General features: G+C 52.2%; 3 protein-coding genes across 9 annotated transcripts in view; all 3 read left to right on the top strand.

The window, feature by feature from the left end:
* Window positions 1-5,994, top strand: part of NEURL1B (neuralized E3 ubiquitin protein ligase 1B) — a 51,434-nt gene extending 45,440 nt beyond the window's left edge. For both annotated transcript variants that reach the window (XM_050793215.1, XM_050793214.1), the window contains one exon: window positions 191-5,994. In XM_050793215.1, the coding sequence (XP_050649172.1) occupies window positions 191-435 (245 nt within the window). In that variant the 3' untranslated portion in view covers window positions 436-5,994. The remainder of the gene's footprint in view (window positions 1-190) is intronic.
* The window catches only part of ATP6V0E1 (ATPase H+ transporting V0 subunit e1), a 380,972-nt gene that overhangs the window by 24,620 nt on the left and 332,431 nt on the right, over window positions 1-23,921 (top strand). The window lies entirely within an intron of this gene.
* RPL26L1 (ribosomal protein L26 like 1) overlaps window positions 4,657-23,921 on the top strand; it is a 287,969-nt gene continuing 268,704 nt past the window's right edge. The window contains exon 1 of one of the 6 annotated variants that reach the window (XM_050793324.1): window positions 4,657-4,663. The gene's annotated coding sequence lies outside the window, so the exon portion shown is untranslated. Of the gene's footprint in view, window positions 4,664-9,850; window positions 9,855-13,940; window positions 13,945-19,555; window positions 19,560-21,956; window positions 21,961-22,847; window positions 22,852-23,921 lie in introns of those variants that run through there. The other 5 variants (XM_050793350.1, XM_050793372.1, XM_050793335.1 and 2 more) reach the window with 5 other exon arrangements.

Below are 23,921 nucleotides of genomic sequence, written 5' to 3'. Positions count from 1 at the left end.
ATTTTATCTTGGTGTTTGGGAATAGAAGGGTAGAGAAAGGTGCAAAACCCAGAGGTAAACTAAAATTAGTATCTCCCAAAAGTGTCCTCCCACTGGTCCCACCGAGAAGCACTGCATTCTTGGGGTTGCCCCAACAGAGCCCACCCAAGAGAGACATTATTAATGTATGTCCTCTTCTCCCTTTCGGCAGTGACGGCCCCCAGCTCCCCGCTGAGCCCCCCGGTGTCTCCCGTGTTCTCCCCACCGGAGCCGGCAGGCATCAAGAATGGCGAGTGCACGGTGTGCTTCGATGGCGAGGTGGACACGGTCATCTACACGTGTGGACACATGTGCCTGTGCCACAGCTGCGGCCTGCGGCTCAAGCGGCAGGCCCGGGCCTGCTGCCCCATCTGCCGGCGGCCCATCAAGGACGTCATTAAGATCTACAGGCCATAGCCTAACCTGCCCACGGGCCTTGGCCAGAGCAAGGTCACCTTTCTGAAGCCCCCCTGGGCTGGGCAACCACGAGGCTGCCAGGGAGTCCACGGGCAGCGGCCGTCTCTCCAGTGGTGGGCAAGGCGTGACAGTCGTGTCGCGAGGCCCCCAGGGCCTCAGCCCAGGCAGGGGTTACTTCCGGCTCCAAAGTGCTTTGCCCCCAAAAGGCCGTCCAAGAGCAAGCTCAGGAACTGCCTGGCAGATCACCCTGTCCCTTGGTGACCTTTCAACTGGGAAACAGCGTCCTCTGTCTGTGCAATGCTTCTTGCTGGGGTTGGGTTGAGTGTGAGAGAGGGGGAGGGGAGGGAGGGAGAACAGAGAGAATGTGTGTGTGAGAGAGAGAATGAACGTGTAGCGATTTTACCAGGGGTCCCGGCTCTGGGAGGGAGCGTGCAATCCGGAGCCCCGATGTTGGCATGACTAGAAGTTGTTTGCTTTCTGGGGATGGGACATAGCTGGTTTTGAATGTACGAAGCCTGACCCTAACAGAACTCCCTGGGGTGGTGTAGAAAAGAGATGCTCAGATTCTCTAAGGGGAGGCAAAAATAACTCATTGTTTACAGCCCCAAAGCGTCAACTCCTTGAGGGGAAGGTGGGCAGAGAACAGAACAATTCACTTCTTCATTTCTTACTGGGTCTTAGAGCTAGGTGTGATGGGCACCGAGGCCAAGCCCTCTGGGTTGTGTCATCTTTTCACCCCTTCACCCCCAGACCGTCTAATAATATACACATCATACCTTGTCTCTGTCTCTAGAGGCAAGTCTCTGTAATGCTCCTCCCCGTCTCCAAGGAGAAGACCAGCGGAGGGTCTGTTTTTCTGTGGGAGAGAGAGAATCCTAGAGGCAGGTGATGCAGCTAGAGCTGGAAAGGCCACTCCACCACGCAGACAGCTCTCTACCTTCCTGCGGTGGCCCCTGGGCTTGGCATTCCCAGGGGACCTGCTGGCAGGAGGAGGAACGAGGGCTTTATAACTTTGGTTACAACTTTTGGTCCTTGTTCTGATTCTCAGTGTATCTTCCTCCGCTGGTTACGAAAGTGTTCACTGATAAGTATGTTAACTAATGATCGAGACAGTAACTACAAATGCTGGCATTGGGATTCTCTCCCTTCCCAGACCTACCTGCTGGGATTTCCTGGGACCCTGGCCCTGACCCACCCCTCACCCCTGCCCATCTCTGCAGACTCGCAGATCATACCTGGGCTGAGGGGCTGGCCCAGGCCTGTCCCTCCCTTCTTGCCCCCAGTTCTGGCCACCTCTGCCCTCTTCTGTGATGTCCCATTAGGGAAGTCCCTTGGCCTGTCTATTTTTCAGTCCCCAATTAGAAGTCTAGAACCTGACAACTCCAAGAGTTCTTGGGAGGACCAGCACAATGTTCTGAAAAGCCTGAGACGGCTTGCAAAAAGCAAGTACCATTTGTATTACAATTCCTAACCTGTTCATGTCCTGCTGAAGGAGGGAAGGAGGGACAGGGGAGTTGATGCATTCATATAATAAACACTTGCTGGGTGTCTGGGTGCCCAGAGCGAAGCTGGGCCCGGCCCTCACCAGATCCAGCCCCATAGACCAGCTGGTGCCCATGCGATGCTGGCGGGTTCAGGGCCTCCTGTTCCTCCTCTAGCTGGGAGTGGTCACGGTTGTCTGACCTGATGCTAACTTAAGGCCCCCACTCTCTTGCCCCCTCAAGAATCCCTGATTATTTACTTTTCCCTAGAAAATCTGGGGAAATTCCCACATTTTAATTTGGCAGCAGAATCTTTTGAGCAGCTTTTGGAACCGCAGTGTTTGCCAAAATAAGAGTTTGAGAATCCAGGCGGCCCTGGGTGCCTGGCTGAATTCAGTTTCCCGCATGTGCTGGGTGTGGGTGGGGCCATGCACAGGCCCTGCATGGGAGGACTCCTCACCCCAGGCCTGTGGTGCTCCAGGCAACCGTCTCCTGACTACTCTGAGACCCAGCCACAAGCTGTGGGGTCTCAGTGGCCTGGGGGAAAGCAGCTCCACTCTCCTGCCCTTCCTCGCTGCCCCTTTGGGTTCCAGCCAGGGTCACGTCCAGCCTCCACTGGGAAACCAGTGACTGAGGCCTGGACCCAGGGATGGACCAGGCATCTCCTGGCGACCTGTGACCTTGGGAAGAAGGGAGTAGTGGCCCATTCAACCTGCTCTGCAGCTGCTATAAATAGCCTCCCTGTTTCCAAGAGGAGGTAAGGGGGTGTTTATCTTCTAAAAACCAGACGTTTCCTGATGCTCTGAGCGTTAGTGCTACAGAGGAGACGCACACATCCCCACTATGTTCTGTCTTGAGAAGGAGACAAGAGAAAGAGGAAAAGGAGCCACTATATTTTATTTTGCACCTACAGTGTGCCTTGGCACTGGGCTAGAGAGGCGCCTTCCTGCGTGAATCCTGTGAGGCAGGTCTTATTGCCATAATAAGTCACATCTAAGACGCTGCCGGTCATAAAACACAGTTTTTACATACCATAAGGAAAAAACGCCGCCAATCTTAACTAAGATGCTAAAACTGTACAGCTCCTTCCAATCAGAGACGTTCACGTGTGAAGAAGAAAAAATTGTGCTACTTACACTCTATGAAAGCTGGTATTATCCCACGTGGCAGGTAAGGAAACTGAGGTCCTGTGAGTGAAACGACCTCATGATCACACAACAGGAGATGGCAGGGCTGGGATTCAAACCCAGGAGTGTCTGGTGCCACATCCCACACTCCCACTGCCTGGCTCCAAGTCCCAGGAAGCTCGAGACTGAGTTTTCTCCCTTGAAACCCACCTGGAGAGAGTCCGGGCACCTGTGCCTATGTGGAGGTTCCAGCCTCAGCCAGGGCCCCTCCGCTGCCCACACCCTGGGAGGGGAAGCGGCCTCCCTTCCAGGCTCGTCTGCTCACTGCCCACCTTCTGGCAGAGCCGAGCTCTGTGAGATCTGGACTCCAACCCAAGGGCCCTCTCTCGTTATGCAGGGGTGTCCACAGTTGGGGAGGGACCTGGGGCCCTGTTCTACCACCTTCCTAGGCCCTGTGATCGCCACCCCCTCAAGCGGGGCCCCAGCCCCTTGAGCACCCCCTCACGTGACCCAGCCCTCGGCTGTTCCAGGCTCACTGCCCATCGTGTGCTCTTCTGGGCCACAGCATCCGGGGCTCCAGGGCTAGGACAGGGGAGACCTGAAAACACCCCATTGTCAATGGTCTTGTGCCCATTCATTCGGAGCCTCCTGAAAAACTGGACTGTTTCCAAGGCAAATCTGGCTCCTTGTCCTAGCAGGTTCTCAGGGGAGTCCCCTGGGATGGAGCTGGTCCCCTCACCGCAGCACCACGTTTCCAGTCCCTTGATGCCCACTAATCAGCATGGCCTGTGTTCAGGACACAGGGTGAACTTTTCTCTGACCCCTGGTGCTGGTCCTGTCCTAACACATAGTAGGTACTCAGTAAAGGTTTGCTGAGTCAACCAGAAATCAGATTCTGAGTGCTCAGGGCTTTGGTAAAACAGCACCACATACACACACAAAGATACTCCGCAAACATTTGCTGAGCACCTAATATGTGTGAGGTGTGTGAGGATAGAGCAGAGAGGACTGTGCCCCAGCTGTGATGCCAGCAGGGGTGACACTAAGAGGGGAGTGGGGTATTTGAGGCAGAATCCACTGGGCTCTCTTGGCCATCTGCTGCCTTGGGTCCGTGGAGGTGGGTGTCCAAAGGCTGCCTTCTTGATCGGAACCTGCTGCACGCTTCACAGAACCTTCTCTGCATTGGAAATGCTGGACACGTTGCAGTCAGTGAGCTGCTGCCCAAACGGCGTTAAGCAGAACCCCCGGAAGCCCCGCGGGTTGGTGACCACCCTCAGGTCCTGCCAGGGAGACGCAGGGGGGAAGTTGGCTAATTGCTGCTTTCAGGCCCTGGAAATCAGTCGCCAAGGCCCAGGAGAACCCCAGTGAGTCCGTCCAGTTGAGGCAGAGAGGCAATAACCTCCCACTTCTCGGCCCTGCCCCTGCCCCAGTCCTGGCACGGGGCACCGGCTCAGGAACACGCGGCCTCCTGGCATTTCTTGGTATTTAACTGTCTCGCTGTCTTATCCGAGTCCCTAATGAAACAACTTGTGCGACAATCTGTCTGTGCCTTACGAAAGTGTCTGTGCACTTTTTATCCTTTTTAAAAGCAACTTTTAAAAGTGGATGGGGATGGGGGGGCTGGCATACGTGGTAGGGTTCTAGAAATCTGTGATCATCGCTGAAATTCTTTTTGCATCCTGTTTTTGATGTTGGAGTGATGAAGTGTACATCCCCCCACCCCACACACCACTACCTGTGTACAGACCTTTTAAAACATGTCTTTTCTGATTCAATACTGTGACCTCTCCAATACAGTCTAATCCTTGGGGATCTGTAATCAAAGTTTTAAAACCTGGGAAGTGGGTTGGGAAGGGTTTGCACTGGTCTTGCGTGTTGTGCTTTTCTGTGTTGTGTGTTTTGATTTTTGTCCGTTTTTATCTGTTTTATATTGACATAATTTTCCTGTTTAAAAAAAAATACAACTTTGGCTTGTTAAAAAAAAAAAAAAAACACTTCAGAACTCAATTTTTAAAATCCCACTTACATACACTGATGGGGAGTGAAGGTGAGGATCCAAATCATTGCCAGCCTTGGGGAAATAAATTGCAAAATGTCTATAGAACACCGACAATGTTTGATGCCTTTGCCAAATAGCAAACTTCTGTCAAAATCACAAGGAAATCATTCTAATCAAGGATGAAATCTACATGTAAAGATATTCACTGCAGCATCTTCTAGAGGAGTAAAAAGTTGTGAGCAACCCTAATGTCCAACAACCAGTGTGTATTCACCAAGACTGTTGGTTACAAGTGACAGAAACCCAACTCAGATAGGTTTTAGGGGGATAAAGAGCTAGGGAACTGAAAAGTCCAGTAGCAGAACCCACTCTGTGTGCAAGTGGAACCAGGGTCTGAAATGCTGCATCAGGACTAGCCTCTCCCCTCTCGCTCAGCCCTGTGATCTGGCCCCATTCCCAGGCAGGTTCTCGAGATGCCTCCTGCAGGGCCACCAGCATCCTGCCTTTGAGCAGTCCCTGCAGGGACCAGCTCAGATCACATGTCCGCTCCTGAACTAGTCACAGGACAGGGAGATACAGGGTTCTGATTGGTCAGACCCAGGATGGGTGCTCACCTGCACCCAATAGCTGCCCTGTCTGAACTCTGTGAGCTGAAAGTGGGGAATCGCAATCTCCAGAGAAAATGAGTCCTGAAGAATGCATGCCAGAGGCGGGCAGATCATGAGGTCAAGAGTTCAAGACCATCCTGGCCAACACGATGAAACCCTGTCTACTCAAGATACAAAAACTCAGCTGGGCGTGGTGGTGCATGCCTGTAATCCCAGCTACTCGGGAGGCTGAGGCAGGAGGATCACTTGAACCTGAGAGGCGGAAGTTGCAGTAAGCCGAGATTGCACCATTGCACTCTAGCCTGGGTGACAGGGCGAGACTCCATCTCAAAGAAAAAAAAAAAAAAAAAAGAATGCATGCAGGTCGGGCAAAAACAACAGGCCTCTGTGTAGGGAACAGTCGAGTAAACCATGATACCGATACATATGGGGCTAATGGCATGGGCATGAAGCCAGACTGCCAGGGCCTCACCAAGACATTGGGGAAGATGCTTAACCTCCTTGTGCTTCAGTTTCCTCATCTTCAAAGCAAGAACAATAATAGTCCCTGATTTTAGAATGGGTGTAAGTGTTACTGAGATCATACAGTGATGTGCCAGGCACAGCATCTGGCACCCAGCACCAAGCAACGATTGTTAGTTTATAACACAGGTTTATGTTAAAATGTGATTTTAAAAAATCAAGATACAAAATTGCACATACACCGTGATCTCATAGATAAAAAAAAAACAGACAAAACACCAACAGCCCAAAAACCTGCCCATGCATTGGAAAGAGCAGAAAGAAAGGAGTGAAATGTCCATGAGGGCTGTGTCTGAGTGATGGTCTTATTGGTGCCTTTTTCTCATACTTGCTCATTATAGAAAATTTCCCAGATTTCCCAAATTTCCATAATGAGCAAGTATGACTTTTCATTTAAACTTGTTACTTGGAAAAAATGATCTCCCTACTCTGCAAAAGCCAGAGAACAGCTGGCCCTTGCTGGAATTTGTCAGGAATTCCCAGGCTGATTGTCTGTGAGTTTAAGATCCAAATTTAGTCATGGTGGAGATAAGGACCTGTAAGTTTCTAGCAGAGGCCAGGCCAGCCTGACCAGTTTGGTTGGGCTTCCTCTAGGCCAGGCTTTGGGGCCCAAATTTCTGGGGTGGAACATGGCAGTGGTAGCAGGAGTGGGAGCGGGGAGTAGGGGAGTGGGGTGAACAAGGAGAGGGAGCTGCCCAGGCCTGCGCCTTCTGGATGGTTAGAACAGCCTGGCTTGGTGACACTGAGTTTTAGGAAGCAATGGGATAAGAGAAACCAGCATTTATCAAGCATCACAAACCACACATTCTCACAATGAATCTTCACAATAGTGTTCTCATTTTACAGGCAAGGAGGCCAAAGGGAAAGCAGGATTGGCCCAGGTGGGCCTGCTCCAGAGTCAAGGCAAAATCTTTCAGATACACGTTTCACACCCCTTTACCAAAGTCTTAGGGGCCGAGGCTGCCCAAAACCCAGGATCCTTTCTCCCCTTCCAGATTTCCTTCCCACAACACTATGTCCTTCTACTGGACCAGGCAACATTTTCACAGATGCTATCTGATAAGACTTTTTTGAGTAAAGAAAAAAAAGGTAGGGCCGAGCACAGTGGCTCAAGCCTGTAATCCCAGGACTTTGGAGGCCAAAGCGGGTGGATCACCTGAGGTCAGGAGTTCGAGACCAGCCTGGCCCACATGGTGAAACCTCGTCTCTGCTAAAAATACAAAAAATGAGCCGGACGTGGTGGTGTGTGCCTATAATCCCAGCTACTAGGGAGGCTGAGGCAGGAAAATGGCTTGAACCCAGGAGGTGGAGGTTGTGGTAAGCTGAGATTGTGCCATAGCACTCCAGCCTGGGCAACAAGAGCAAAACTCTGTCTCAAAAAAAAAAAGAAAGAAAGAAAGAGGAAGGTCTTTTTTTTTTTTTTGAGATGGAGTCTTGCTCTGTCGCCCAGGCTGGAGTGCAGTGGTGCAATCTCAGCTCACTGCAAGCTCCACCTCCCAGGTTCACACCATTCTCCTGCCTCAGCCTCCCGAGTAGCTGGGACTACAGGCGCCTGCCACCACGCCCAGCTAATTTTTTGTATTTTTAGTAGAGATGGGGTTTCACCGTGTTAGCCAAGATGGTCTCGATCTCCTGAACTCATGATCCACCCACCTTGGCCTCCCAAAGTGCTGGGATTACAGGCGTGAGCCACCGCACCTGGCCAAGAAGGTCATATTAATCTAGGCCCACTGCATTGTAAGAGACTGAAATCCAACTTAAGAAAAAAATAAAAATAAAAAGGAGAGGGAGCAGAATGTACTGATTCATGCCCAGAACAGATCAGTCTAGCTTCAGGAACAGCTAGATCTGGGTATTCACATGATGTCCTCAGGCCTCTGCCTCTGTCTCTCAGTTCTGCCTTCCTCTGAGCTGATGGCACTCTCAGGCAGGCTGTCCCTTTTCAGCCACCAGAACATCCTCCAGTGACTCATATCATGCCAGTTTAGTGACCCTTTAAAGAAGTTTCAGGAAAAGTCCCGTGTGCTGCCTCTCCTTTGACTCCTTGGATCAAAAGCTCAGTCTCTGAACCTGTCACATGCCCACACCTGAAACAAAACTAGGTATGTTCTTACCCTCAAGAACCAACCTATCTGGAGGGGAAGGCAGACCCCCAAACAGACGTGTTCAGACCAGTGCACTTCTGAGGTGTGGGACCCATCCAATTCAGGCCATGAGGGCTCGGGATCATTTAGCGGTGTAGTTTAGGCATCCTTCTTTCTCCTGCCCTTGTGTGTTCTTACCGACACCTGGGCCATGCTCCCTGGCACATCCGATTCCTCCTCCAGTGCTGCAGCGCACACACCCTCACCAGCCCCTGCCGCCTGCAGCGCGCCTAGCCTGGCGGTAGGACGGAGGGTTCACTACTGTGCCTGCAAATCTCTTTTCCTCATTCTCTGGGTTCCTGCAGGGCAAGCAATCCTCCAGAAAGATGATAATAATACCGGATCATTTAATGAGCACTTACTGTGTGCAAAGGATATCCATGACATCAGTACATCCTCACAAGAGTTCTCTGAATAGGCTCCATCATTACTTTCATTTTATAGGCAAGAAGCCAAGACTCAGAAGGAATCAGTAACTTTCTCCTACTTTATGTGCCCTCTCAAAGACAAAAGGTTTCTTCTCTTTCTGTTTGTAATTATGTCCTTGGACCTAGACCCCCTGGTTCCCAAGGGCAAATGGGCCTAGAACATTTGCACCTGTGATTTCCCTGAGTCCCACCAGCCACATGTTGTATTACAGTCCCATTTTACAGGGAAGGGAAGGGCTGCCCCAGATCACACTGTTCAGGAGCTGTGGGGCCATGATTTGAACCAGGCCTGGCTCTTTCCACCGCATCACAGCGTGTCTGTGGGCTCATCGTCAGGAGGAGGGGGAGGGGGAGGGAGAGGAAGAAGAAGAATAAGAAGAAAAAAACAGGCAGATTCAGCACCTCGAAGGGCTTTTTCTAGAAGGACATCAGCTGTGTCCTGACTCACACAATGCCTATCCGTTCAATTCCAGGGACAGGGAATCTTTGCTTTTCCTTCAGGCTCGGATCTCCTGGCTCTCGGAAGCTCCCACATAGGGATGTGCAAAACACGAATATTCCAGGCATCGAGCTATGGGAACAGAACCCCAACCTTGGCTGTTAAATACACCTACGGAGAAGCTTCCAGAAGCCCAGTGGCAGGGTGTGTAGGGGAGGAACTGCATCAAACTGAAGTGCCTCGGGCATCCTGATCCCCTCTGCTCAGCCTCCTCCCCTCTCAGCTTGGGCTTTCCCGGGTCTAAACCCTTCTCCCCAGACAGACAGCCTGACTCTCCTGCCTCTCTGGCTGCCCAGGGAAGGCCTTGGCCATCCTTTCAGGAGCACAAGGGCCTGCTTAGGAGGGCTGGGCCAGCCTGACTGAGTTCACATCCATGCTCCACCCCAGCCAGCGGGGGGCCTGCCCTCCCCACCGGGCCTCCTGAGAGGGCCTTTCACATACCAAACTTGATGTGAACGTGCTCCCTGGAGCTGCACGATGGGGATGTCCCCTTCTGAGCCTCCACATCGTGGCCCCTACCTGGGGCCCTGTAAGACCACAGCCTCCCTCAGCCCTTAGGAGGCTGCATCCTGGCATCTCAGCTCAGAGCTGGGGTTTCCAGTGTGATGGGGTCTAGTGTGGTGGCTGAGTTCCCTCCAGCTGAGGGGACAGGCCTGCCTGTGCTGTGGGATCCTGGGCAAGTTGCATACCCTCTCTGAACCTCAGTTTCTGGAGCTTCAAAGGAAGAGGGATGTCAAATTGTGTCAGAAGTGGCTGGCATTTAGCAGGTGCTAAATGCTTTTTAGGAGTATTCTAGACCCTGCTACACCAGCTACCCCTTGCTCATGCCCTCCCATGTCCCATCTGGGCCAGGGGCAGCCTCCATCCTCCTCCAACCTCCTGGGCCTCCCGTGCCACCTCAGTGAGCCTGCCCTGCCTGCGACACTGCCCCTGGGCCTCCCGTGCCACCTCAGTGAGCCTGCCCTGCCTGCGACACTGCCCCCTGGGCCTCCCGTGCCACCTCAGTGAGCCTGCCCTGCGACACCGTCAGCGACATCCACAGGTGACGCTGCACATCCCCGGCTCCCAACACAGGGTCTACCAAACAGTAGAGCCTTAGTGTGTACACCCCTCACCCACACCCAGTGTGGAATTTCTGGCACTAGCACTCCTCCCTTCCACGAAGAATGAACCGGAGTGGTGAGCTGCTGGTAGGGTCGTGCCAGGCCTTGGGGCCGGCCCAGGCCCCCACCCCTTGCTTGTCTTGGCTTCCAGTCGAGAGCTCTGGCCCCAGGCCTGGGAGGCTGACCGACCTTAGACTCCGGGGGAAAGCCACACTTTTGCTCAACTCCCAGGAGCAGCCCCGCATTCCAGGAGGGGCGTGGGAAGCACCAGGCCTTCCCCAACTGAGCTGAGCGGGGAGCTGCCTGCAGCCACACTGGCCCCCACAGCCTCAGCGCTGGCCCAAGCCCACTTTGGGTTCCCCAGGGACAACCACCCCACCTCAGAGGGATGGAGATGGGGCTCTGAGAGATTGCTACTGCCACCCCAGGAAAGAAACACCAGGACGTTCCCAGGGAGCCCTCTCCAGCTTCCCCATCTGTCCACAGTTTCCCACGCTGACTCCGTCTCCTTTTTCTGGTGCCACCCCACCCCGATCAGCATCAGAAGAGTTCCCTGCATGACTCTGAGCAACAGCAGACTCCCTTCCGCCTCCGTCCCCTCTGACAGGTGGTCCCAGGGCTGTCTACAACCCAGTCGAGGGCCATCCCTCCCAGCTGACCTTGCTATCTTTCCACCATGCAGCTATTTCAGCTGGAGTTGTTATGAACACAGACCCAGCTTGGGGGAGCCTCCCGCAGTGTACCCCCCAGCTGGACCTTGGAGGCTGGATGGCCCTCGGCCGGCAGAGGCTCCTCCTGGGCACTCCCTGCAGAAAGGAGCTGCCCAAACGCAGAAGCGGATGGGCCCCCGTGCTGGAGGAGCCCTCCAGGGTGGGGGCAAAGGTCCCAAGAGACATTTGCCTTCTGCAACAAACCAGACTTTCTCCAAGAGGTTCCCACGACCCTGCTGGCTGGCGCTGCTGAGCAGGCTTCCTCCCACAGGGCAGGTCCCCTTGGCCCGCCAGGAAAGGATGGACGGACAGGCAAAGGGCAATGAAACAGCCTGGGCCGGGAGTGATCCTGGGTGAGGGCTCCGTCTCCTCTGGCTTCCCTTACGGCACCCTCACCATAAGGCAGTGAAACGGAAAGTCCTGAAGCACAGGGAGGCGGCTTTCCAGGCTGCTGGGCGGATTGCGCAGGGATCGGACAGTTTCTTTCTAGAAGATGGAGCATTGTCGCCCTCTAGTGGCCATGGTGAGAAGTGGCAGAGACCGGAGCCGAAAGACATTGGTCAAGGTCCAGGTGCTGGACAAATTTACTCCCCCTACCATCCCCCCCAGCACATCCTGCAGAAGCCGCGACGACCGGGAAGCCAGACTCCTGCAAATGGCTTTGTGGATCTGGGTAACCTTGAGGAGGCATGTCAGGGTGACACTGGGTCTGGGTCTGGGGTCAAGTCTGCGTTTGTGGGTGAACTGGAGCTGAGGGTGTGGTGGGCTGGGGCTGGGGCTGGGGCTGGGGCTGGGAAAGGATCTCCCCGCCCCTGCAACGCTGGGAGGATGGTACATGGACACGATGCTTCTTTACTCTGGTCCTACTGATCTGACCTGCTCTGTTTAACCCGCACGTCTGACCCTGTGCCAGGCACATTAGAATAAAACCAGTAGGGGAGGAAAATACAATACTTTTAAAACCCTCAAAGATAGACAGAAATGACAATGCAGCTAAAACTGCACCTTTGACCATCAAAAAAAAAAAAGTGCCTCCCCAGTGCTTGAGATATTTATGCCCCAGCTGCTTCACGAAGCTTGCTCTGGGGCCAGGCATGGTGGCTCATGTCTGCACTTTGGGAGGCCGAGGTAAGCGGATAACTTGAGGTCAGAAGTTCGAGACCAACCTGGCCAAAATGGTGAAACCCTGTCTTTACCAAAAATACAAAAATTAGCCGGGCGTGGTGGCGGGCACCTGTAATCCCAGCTACTCAGGAGGCTGAGGCAGGAGAATTGCTTGAATGCAGCAGGCAGAGGTTGCAGTGAGCCAAGACTGTACCACTGCACTCCAGCCTGGGCAATACAGCCAGACTCTGTCTCACAAAAAAAAAAAAAGTTTGCTCTGGATTTGTGACAAGCTCTGTAGATTGGAAACCTCTGCAGGTTCCGCCTTTCAAGCAGGAGTAGCAGAAACCCAGCACAATTGGCCTGTGTCAGTCTTGATGGAAGGTATTTACTGGCTGTGTGGCACTGAAAGGGGTTGGACTAAATGGGTTTCAAATGATGATAGCACCATCCTCCTCTCTCACTGCCTCTGCACACGGTAGCCCTGACATGCCCAGAATCATATTCTCCCAGATTCAGGTCCAGCCTTACAGCAAGATCTGGGATTGTATCTCCCTGGACTGACTTCAGTATGAGAAGAACATTAATGATACGTTGTTAAGTAAAAAAATGTAAAAGCTACAAAATCATATATACCATATGATACCATTAAAATATACATGAATAATTTGTCATGGGAAAAAAGGCTGAAGGAATGTACCAAAATGTTAACAAAAGTCATCTTGATGGAAGTATGGTGGTGGTGAAGTAAGAGTGGTTTAATTTTCTTCTTTTGCTTCTCTACATGTAAGAAAAAATTTAAAATTCTGTAAGGAACATTTATTGTTATAGTAAGAAAAAAATTGTTATTATTGCTTAATGCAACAAGGGTCTAGATAAAGACATAAAAAAAGAACCGACAAGAGGAGACAATCTTCTTTTTTTTTTTTTTTTTTTTTTTTTTGAGACGGAGTCTCGCTCTGCCGCCCAGGCTGGAGTGCAGTGGCCGGATCTCAGCTCACTGCAAGCTCCGCCTCCCGGGTTTACGCCATTCTCCTGCCTCAGCCTCCCGAGTAGCTGGGACTACAGGGGCCCGCCACCTCGCACGGCTAGTTTTTTGTATTTTTTAGTAGAGACGGGGTTTCACCGTGTTAGCCAGGATGGTCTCGATCTCCTGACCTCGTGATCCGCCCGTCTCGGCCTCCCAAAGTGCTGGGATTACAGGCTTGAGCCACCGTGCCCGGCCAACAATCTTCTAAAGACAATGGTCAGGCCAACCGTGGGGCTCACGCCCGTAATCCCAGTACTTTGGGCTGCCGAGGCGGGCAGATCACCTGAGGTCAGGAGTTCGAGACCAGCCTCGTCAGCATGGCAAGACCCCATCTCTACTAAAAACACAAAAATTAGCCAGGTGTGGGGGTGGGCACATGTAATCCCAGCTACTCAGGAAGCTGAGGCAGGAGAATCACCTGAACCAGGGAGACGGAGGTTGCAGTGAGCTGAGATCATGCCATTGCACTACAGCCTGGGCAACAAGAGCGAAACTCCATCTCAAAAAATAGAAAATAAAAGACAGTGGTCAAAGTACAGCACGGTGAATTAGCAAATCAATCTAACACGACAAATCTCTGCTCTTACCATCCTCATTGTCAGGGACCAGGGCCAGAAATGGAAGCAGAGGTTACAACAGAATGACCAGTGTTCTGGCCAGGGTAAACCCAGGACATTGTGGGAGCCCTGACTAACCCGAGAGGGTCGGGGAGGTGTCCAGGAAGAGGAAACTTGGAGGAGCATTTTGAAGGGGGAGGTGATAGCCTCCAGGTGGAGCTGAGGACGAAAGGATTACCAGGCAGATGGAAGAGCACAGCAAAGGCGCAGGGGAAGCTTATTCCAGCTTGAGTGGCCCATCAGGCCAATAACCACCACCACAACAAAAGGTATACGAAGAAGCTGGTTTGGAGAGGATGCTGAACTCCACCTTGAGGGTTGCTTTTGAATATTTCTTTTTAAATAGTTCTTTTTGCTTTCCTCTCCTCCTTCATGTAAAATAGAAAACACTCTCTGATTCAGCTGCTAAGCCTCTCCCCAGGGGCGTGGTTTGACTAATAAATTGCAAAATTGACCTACTAATGCTAAGAAGTTAAGTCAAATTAAATCACAAGAGAGTTTCCAAGGACTACTTACCATTCCCCACTTGTCTGCCAGGGAAGAAGGAGCCATGCCCTGGGTGTGGATGAGATATGAGCCCTGTCAGCTCTGTGACCCCAGCACAGCCATTGGCACTTGCTACCCTCGGACCTCTAGGAACTGGTAGAGAATAACCCCGAACCACGAAGAGTTTGCCTCTCTCGGGGCTCCAGTGGCGTTATGAGACTCCCACCCCTTAAAGAGCCTACAGAGCCCACCCCTGCTGTAGAGAGCAACGACCGCTGCCAGGCTCAGCCCACCCCCTCCTTCCCGGATAAATGAGAAGGGCCCGCCCCTCCTTCCCGGATAAATGAGAAGGGCCCTCCCCTCCTTCCCGGGTAAATGAGAAGGGCCCTCCCCTCCCTCCCGGGTAGATGAGAAGGGCCCTCCCCTCCCTCCCGGGTAGATGAGAACGGCCCACCCCTCCCTCCCGGATAGATGAGAACGGCCCTCCCCTCCCTCCCGGATAGATGAGAAGGGCCCTCCCCTCCCTCCCGGATAGATGAGAAGGGCCCTCCCCTCCCTCCCGGATAGATGAGAAGGGCCCTCCCCTCCCTCCCGGATAGATGAGAAGGGCCCTCCCCTCCCTCCCGGGTAGATGAGAAGGGCCCTCCCCTCCCTCCCGGGTAGATGAGAAGGGCCCTCCCCTCCCTCCCGGATAAATGAGAACGGCCCTCCCCTCCCTCCCGGGTAAATGAGAAGGGCCCTCCCCTCCTTCCCGGGTAAATGAGAAGGGCCCTCCCCTCCTTCCCGGGTAAATGAGAACGGCCCTCCCCTCCCTCCCGGATAAATGAGAACGGCCCTCCCCTCCCTCCCGGGTAAATGAGAACGGCCCTCCCTTCCCTCCCGGATAAATGAGAACGGCCCTCCCCTCCCTCCCGGATAAATGAGAACGGCCCTCCCCTCCCGCCCGGATAAATGAGAACGGCCCTCCCCTCCCGCCCGGATAAATGAGAACGGCCCTCCCCTCCCTCCCGGATAAATGAGAACGGCCGTCCCCTCCTTCCCGGGTAAATGAGGGTGTGACAGGCCCACCCCTTCTCTGCAAAACGGAATCCCAGGGCTGCTTTGGGATGTGTGGCTTGGTGTTCACAGAAACCTTGGGAGTCAGAACCAGGCTCAGCCTCTGTGGCAGGACATCCAAGTTCTGTCATATCTGTTCCTCTGGCTTCTCCTGCCTCCTGCCTTGCTCCTCCACAGCCCCCACAGCCACCCTGCACCTTGCAGTACCCTAGCCAGCTTGAACCGCCTCTACAGATGCAGATTGCTCGTGGTTCCAGATACTCACTGAGTCCTCTTGACCCCTGGCATTTCCCCTGCTTACCTGGAACCTTTCCCTCCTTCCCTACTCAATGGAAAGATGCCTCAGGGCAGAAAGCAAACAGAAAGGACTCTGGATTTACTGCATAACTGATGCTCTCAGAGCGGCCTGGGCTGCCAGGGGAGCAGGCAGAATAGTGTTCTGCTCCTACTCCCCATCAACGCCTTGGCGCTATACCTCTGGAACTTGGCCGTGACCTTGAGGGAAAGGGCAGGAACCCCAGTGAAATGCAGTCGCAAAATAGAAATTAAGTTGTTGGGAAAGCAAGCTTATTTCATGCATGCCCGAGTTTATGGGTTGGGACTCACACCTGTTGCACACAGGTGTCTGTCTCAGTCTGGAAGTTTCCCACCCGCACCCCAAGTACACACACACACACACGCGCGCACACACACACACTCACATAGCCTGAATCATGCCTACTTACCTGCTCACCATCCAAACCTCAGTTTCCATATGACCTCCTCCAGAAAGCCTTCCCCGACAGACCCCACCCCTGCTCCCACATCACCGGGCTGGGTTAATCCGTAAGCATGTTCTCACTTCTCTGTCTCCTTCCGTAACTAGCAGCTCCTCGAGAACAGGGATGAGATCTAGTTCACGGTGGCGTCCCTAATGCTCAGAACAGTGCCTGGCACTTAGCGGGCACCCCACAAATATTTCTTCACTTAAACGAATGACCACATGGCAGGTGAGGAAGACAGGACTTGGGGAAGGTATCCTAAGAGGAAGCTCTTTCTGACAGCGGCAGACATCAGCGTCAGGCCATGCCTGGGACGTTCCTTCCACCTGGGTGCATGCTGAGCCTTTCGCGCCTCCGTCCTGCTGCTTAGTTTGTTCCACTTCTCCCCTCTCCACTTTTTGGGAGGGTTCCGGGGAGGGTGGGCAGAAGGGGAAAAGTGTAAGAGGTGTGCCGGCTGGGGCTGGAGGGAGGATTTTGCGGCATTTGGAAGACACAGTAGGTGGGAGACGAAGCTAGGGTGTCAGTCCCGTTGATGATGACTGGGAATTACAGTAGAGAAACGGCGCCCTGTGGGCACTGCTGGTTTTGTGTTCACAGGACTTTCCTCACACTGGCACATGGATCACAGCTTTACAAATGCCACATCCTCAAGAAAACACAGCAGACAGTTCCTGCCTCTTCCTCCACCTCCTCCTGAATCAGAAGGGAAGAGAGATTTCTATTTGCCTGGTGTGCACCGCCTTCCATAGCTTATACCTGGATCAGCTCTTCGGTTAATAAACATTTACTGAGCCCCACGTGCCCCAGGTGTGGAAGGTCCTTTATTTTCTTACGCTCTTTATTTGCATAATATTCCCTTTTAGACACACCGCCTTGGTCACTGAAGTGGACAGCTGTTATTTTTCTCCTGCCCAGCGTCTTGGAAACAGCACCTCAGTCTTCCTCAGGGACACCATCCCACCCCGCCCTGTCCCTATGCATCGCACAGGCTGACCTCATTCCCTTGGCCGAGAACTGTGGCCCGGCCCGTCAGTGCCTCCCACCTCCACTGGACCCCGCCCCAGCCAAATTCATTGTCCACGCAGCCACAGCAGGGATTTTTCTTTTTCTTTTGTTTTTGAAACAAAGTCTCACTCTGTCGCCCAGGCTGGAGTGCAATGGCACAATCTCAACTCTCTGCAACTTCCACCGCCTGGGCTCAAGTGATTCTCCTGCCTCAGCCTCCCGAGTAACTGGTATTACAGGCGCCCACCACTAAGCCCAGCTAATTTTTGTATTTTTAGTAGAGACGGAGTTTCACTATGTTGGCCAGGCTGGTCTCAAACTCCTGACCTCAGGTGATCAACCCGCCTGAGTCTCCCGACGTGCTGGGATTACAGGCGTGAGCCACCACACCTGGCCGGGATTTTCTTAAAACATAAAACCAGATTCCATCATTCCTCTGCTTAAAATCCCTCAGAGATTCTCGTATCAAACTCTAAGCTCTTTACCAGGGCCCACAGGGCCTTGCATGACCTGCATAGAAGTCTCAACTGAAATGTGACTTGCTCAGAAGGACCCTTTGTAACCACACTATGGAGACCTTTGTCTATCTCAGCACCCTGCTTTTTTGGTTTGTTTGTTTTGTTTTGTTTTGTTTTTGAGACAGGATCTTGCTGTGTTGTCCAGGCTAAAGTGCAATGGCAAGAACAGGGCTCATTGAGGCCTTGACTTCCTAGTCTCAAGCGGACCTCCCACCTCAGACTCCAAAGTGCTGGGATTACAGGCATGAGCCACTGCACCCAACCACTCTGCTTCTATTCTTTGGAACATTTATCACATTTTGTCGTTTAGCTTCCCCCTCACGACGGAGAGGGTAAGGGAGGGCAGGGACAGCCCTCTCCCCTTCACTTCTTATTCCCAGCACGTGGCACGTGGTAGGTGCTCAATCCATCTTTAAAGAAGGCTGGGATAATGACCTTGGGGTGGGGGAGGCCAAGCAGGGATGTGCTGGGCTAGTGCAGTAGCCCAGGACAGAGATGCAGAAGGTCTGCGCTCAGGGGCTGTGAAGCCAATAGACATAACTCGACGGAGGGTGTGTCTTATCCATCTGGGCTGCTCTGACAGAATACCATAGACTGGGAGGCTTGTCCACAGCAGGCACTTCTTTCTCATAGTTCTGGAGGCTGGGAAGTCCAAGATCAAGGTGCCAGCAGATTCTGTGCCTGGTGAGGGCCACTTTCTCACAGACGGTGACTTCTCGCTGAGTCCGCACATGGTACAAGGGGCAAGGAATGTCTCTGGGAACTCTTTTATAAGGGCACTAATCCCATTCGCACAGGCTTCATACTCATGACCTAATCACCTCCCAAATGCCCCATCTCCTAACACCATTACATGGTGGGCAGTGGGGTTGAATTTAAACATGTATTTTGGAGTGATACAAACATTCAGATCATAGCAGGGAGGATGTATTTTGGGGGCAGAGTAAACAGAATGGAAACTGCCTTTGCAAAAATCATAGCTGAGAAAATTACGACAGTGAAAGATACCAGACCTAACTGACCCCATCTTGCTTCTAACCTTGAAACTGTCCTTGTTCGTTCCTGGGCATAGGCTGAACTCGCTTTGGGAAGGAATTTAGTGTATGGTTTATAAAATAGGCCTTCCCAAAAGGCTAAACTGTTCTTGTAAAACAAATGAAAGGCTACCAGCCACCAAGTCAAGGTGAGAGGGGCTGGAATTCCAAATATTACCAGCCATTATTCCGGAAGTCCTAAGATTTACAACTTCCCCAATTACTCTTGAAGGTAACATCACTATTGTGAACCTACGATTGGCCTTTGGAGGTGTCTTTTTAGGATTTTGCATTTCTATCAACTAAATGGCCCCACCTGGACCTGCCAACCAATTCTGTGGCCCCCACCCAGGAACTGACTCAGCAGAAGAGAACAGCTTCGACGCCCTGTGAGTTCATCCCCAAACCAACCAATCAGCACCCCCAATTCACTGGCCCCCTACCCACCAAATTCTCCTTAAAAACTCTGATCCCCGAGTTTTCAGAGAGACTGATTTGAGTAATAACAAAACTTCAGTCTCCCACACAGCCGGCTCTGTGTGGATTACTCTTTCTCAATTGCAATTCCCCTGTCTTAATAAATCAGCTCTGTCTAGGCAGCGGGCAAGGCGAACCCCTTGGGCGGTTACAGAATGTGCTGGCAGGCTGAATGGTGGGGTGGGGGGAGAAGGACGAACCCTACATTTCCCACTTGAGCACCTGTGTGGGACGGTGGTGCCAGGGCACTTGGGACGGTGGGAGGGCAGGCGTTACAGGAAAACCCACACGTTATGTTTGGGATACATTCATGGTGGGATGTCCGTGAGACATTTAAGAGAGGGGTTGTGTAGGCAGCTAGACTATGAGTCTGGAGCCAGAGGGAAAGTCTAGATTCAAGACATAAGTATGGGGGTCAACAGCACATTGACGGTGCTGAAAATCACAAATGGTGTGAGATCCGTTGGAGAGAGCACGTGTGGAGAGAGGACGGGAGCTCGGGACTGCCCTTGAGGATGTCCAAGATTCTGAGATCACGTAGAGAAAGAGCAGCCAGCAAAGGATCCTGAACAGAAGAGGCCAGTGCAGGCGACAGGAAAACCAGGCTGGGGTGGTGGCCCTGAGCTGAGGGAAGAGTTTCTCAAGGAGAGAGAAGTCAACAGTGAAGACACTGCTGAAAGATGTGCTGAAAGATGGGAATGGAGACGTGGCCTTTGGATTCACAATAGCAAGGTCCTGGGAGCTTGACAAGAGCTATTGCAGGGCCAGGCTCGGTGGCTCATGCTTGTAACCCCAGTACTTTGGGAGGCCAAGGAGGATCACTTGAGGCCAGGAGTTTGAGACCAGCCTGGGCAATATAGTGAGAACCCATCTCTACAAAAAAAAAAAAAAAAAAAAAAAAAAGATTAGGCCAGGCACAGTGGCTCATGCCTGTAGTCCCAGCACTTTGGGAGGCCTAGGCAGATAGATCACCTGAGGTCACGAGTTTGAGACCATGCTGGCCAACATGGTGAAACCCCGTCTCTACTAAAAAATACGAAAATATTAGGCAGGCATGGTGGCACACGCCTATAATCCCAGCTTCTGGGGAGGTTGAGGCAGGAGAATCGCTTGAACCTGGGAGGTGGAGGTTGCAGTGAGTCAAGATTGTACCACTGCACTCCAGTCTGGGCGACAGAGAGAGACTCTGTCTCAAAAAATAAAATAAAATAATAAAAAATTAGCTGGGTGTGGTAGTTCACTCCTGTGGTCCCAGCTACTCACGAAGCTGAGGTGGGAGCATTGCTTGAGCCCAGGAGGTTGAGGCTGCAGTGAGCTGTGATCACACCACTGCACTTCAGCCTAGGTGACCAAGTGAGATCCTGTCTCAAAAAAGAAATGAGTAAAATAAAATAATGAATAAATAAAAGCCATCCCCCATTTTCCAAAGCCCTCCTCATGAGCAATGCTGAATCACAACTAAGAACCATTGCTCTAGTGCACATGTCAACAAACTTGTTCTGTAAGAGACAGATGGTAAAGTTTTTCAGCTTTGCAAGCCATATGATTTACTGGCACAACTATGCAATTCCATCATTGTAGTTTGATAGCAATCACAGACAATTCCTAAGCAAATGAGTGGGACTGTATTCCAATAAAACTTTATTTAAAAACACAATTGGTGGGCCAGATTTGGCCCATGAGCTATAGTTTGCCAGCCCTTGCCCTAGCATGTGTGCTGATGAGGATCACCTAAAGAAGAAGACATTGGTGATGTGGAACGGAGGGAAAACCAAACAAGTGAGGCTTCCAAGAAAGCAGGAGGGGATCCAGGGCCCAAACGCTGTGGTGGCTGTGGTGGGGAGAAGGGCATTTGCTGCTGTATGGCAGGCAGAAAGAAAATGCAGGAAGGAGGTAGGTTTGGTGGTGGGCATATGCAGCTTGCCCCTGGAGACCTTCTATTTTTCCGTGATAAATGAGTGGAAGCCTCAGCTGAGAGTGAGGGAGAAGAAGGGGTTCTGAGAATATACAGACAAGGGAAAACCATCCTCTAGAGAACCATGGTTAGAGTGCAGGGCAATGAGAGACCATTTGGGAATCATAAAACCGAATGGAAAGTGAACTCAGTCAGCTGGGCAGTGGTATTTATGTCTCCTCCCCTCCCAAATTCATATGCTGAAGCCCAAATTCCCAATGTGATGATCCTGGGACTTGGGGCCTTTGAGAGGCAATTAGGTCCTGGTGGAGCCCTTGTGATGGAATTAGTGCCCTTAGAAGAAGAGATATGAGAGCTGTCTCTCACTCTCTCTCTCTCTCTCTCTCTCTCGCTTTCTCTCCCGCTCTCTCTCTCCCCCTGCGCCCTCACCCCCGCATCCCTTTCCCTCTTCCTCCTGTCCCCAACATGGTGTGAAGACACAGCAAGAAGGTGGCCATCTGCAAGCCAGGGAGAGAGCCCTCCCCAGGAACCAAGTCACCAGCACATTGACCTTGGACTTCCAGCCTCCAGAGCTATAGGAAATAACCATCTGCTGTTTAAGCCCTGAGTCAGTGGGATTTTGTGAGAGTAGCTGAGCTGTGACAAGTGGGATTTTACTCAGCAACACTCAGCTGCTCCGGAGTGCCCTGGAAAGGGGAAAGGGTGGGTTTATCCAGGGTCAGGGCTTTGCCAGGCAAGCAAGAGGGAAGAAGCGGGGCACAGCAGGGGGTGGGAGGAAGTGACAAGGTGTGGATGGCAGACCACAGGACCTGAGCTAGGGAAGGTGGGAAATGACGGCTGCCGGGCAGGATGGATGGTGAGAAGAGGATGGGGCCAGTTGGCTGGAGGTTGAGGACCGGGGACTGGACATCGAGGAATCCTGAGCAAGTGGCCTGGAGGAGTGGGAAGTAGTGGCCGAGAACTGGGACCTAGACTTGACACATCAAAGTTGAGGCCCCTTCTGAGAATGGCGGAGAATGGTGCGATGGGGGCAGGTGGCTGAGTGGGAGGAGCAGGTGGCTGCAGGTGAGGAAGGGGTGAAGCTGTGAGGCCTGGGGACTTGCCTGGGTCACTCCCATGTGGATTAAAGTTCCCCCACCCTCCCAGTAAGCTCAAGTCTTCTGTAAATACAGGCGTGGGTCAGGGGCACGAGGTGTCCTGGGGGCCGGCAGATGGCACCAGTGACTTGGGAGAGAGCAGCACAGCCAGACGTCTGCGGCTCCCAAAGGAGAGGAAGGAGCCAGGAATCCACATATCCGCTCCAGCTCCCAGGGCCCCAGTGTGGGGAAACCTCTTCCACCTGAGATACCCAGGGCACTGTGTCCAGGACATAGCCCATTTTAGGCTCAGAGGAGTGGGGCATGAAGGCCTGCTGGACTCAGAGGGGACAGGACGCAGAGGGAGGGGAGCGTGGACTGGGACTGGGGAGAGCACCTGAGGGCAAATGCGCGTGAGCTGGGGGTGTGGGAATGTGCATGCGTATGCCAGTGACTGCAAGTGTGTATGTGAGTGTGGGGGGTGTGAGTAACCGTGTTAGTGTATGAATGTAGATGTGTGAGAGTGTGAGGGTGAATGTGTGTGTGAATGTGTGGGTGGGTGGGTGTCAGTGTGGATGAGTGAGTATGTGGTGTGGGTGTGTCTGCGAGAGAGAGAGAGAGAGAGATAGAAGAAGAGAGAGAGAGAGAGAAAGAGAGAGAGAGAGAGATGGATAGAATGGGGTTGGCTAGCGGGTGGTACAGGGCAGTGCGGGGGGAAATCCAGAAGCTGCTGGAAGGCCTTGAAGGCTGACAGGTGGGCTGGGGTGGTCGGGGGCCTCAGGGAGGGCTGTCACCGCCTCTCCTCCTGAGTACTCCTGAGGCCCCCCCAGCTGAGTGGCGGCTCTGGGGCGGCTGCTCCTCAGAGTTCCTTTCATCCACGCTATTGGCATTTTCTGGATTGCTGCTGTAGGTTTTCCTCGTTAATTTTAAGAATTGCAGCCAGGTGCAGTGGCTCACGCCTGTAGTGCCACCACCTCAGGAGGCTGAGGCGGGAGGATCCCCGGAGCCCAGGAGGTCAAGGCCACAGTGAGCCATGGTCGCAATCACCGCACTCCAGCCTGTACGACAGAATGATACCCTGTCTCAAAACAAAAGACTTGCATGGTATTGCATGGATTGTGTACTGCATTATTTATTCAGCATTCCCCTGTTAATATAACACACATTCTCCTGCTATGCAGAAATGATCAATTGCCAACATCGCTGTCACACAAGTCCCGAAGCCATCTTTTGGCTCATCCCACAATTGCTTCTACAGGATAAATTCCTTGAATGGGAATTGTTAGGTACAAACTCTGCAAAGATCTGAGATGATAAACCTATGTCGCCAAAATGCTCTCCCAAAGGGCTGAGGCAATTTACAAGTAAGCCAGCAATGTGAGAATATCCACTTCTCTCCCATCTCACCAATTCTGGGTATTATTTATTTTTCATCTCTGATCAGTTAGATACTTTAGACATATGGCATCTCATTTTCTTGCAAATTACTGTTATTTGATTATTGGCAAGCACATACATTTTATTATTTGAGTATTGTCTATCTTCCTGTGAATTGCCTTTCTTTGTCTTTTGCTGATTTTGAAGCAAAGCGTTCCTGGTTCGTAAGAATGCTGATAAAAACGAAAATCCTTTGTTAGCCATATATGTTAAAAATATTCCTCCCAGTTTGTTATTTGACTTTCTATACCAATGGGGAAATTGTGCATTTTCCTATTCCCCAAATCCTATTATTCTTTATATTTGAATTGCATAAACATCCTAAGGTAATTACTGAGAATTTATATCT

This window comes from Macaca thibetana, chromosome 6 (genome assembly GCF_024542745.1).
Source record: "Macaca thibetana thibetana isolate TM-01 chromosome 6, ASM2454274v1, whole genome shotgun sequence".
Taxonomy (NCBI): domain Eukaryota; kingdom Metazoa; phylum Chordata; class Mammalia; order Primates; family Cercopithecidae; genus Macaca; species Macaca thibetana.
Note: the sequence above shows the minus strand (reverse complement) of the source record. Positions and strands in the feature narration are given on the sequence as shown.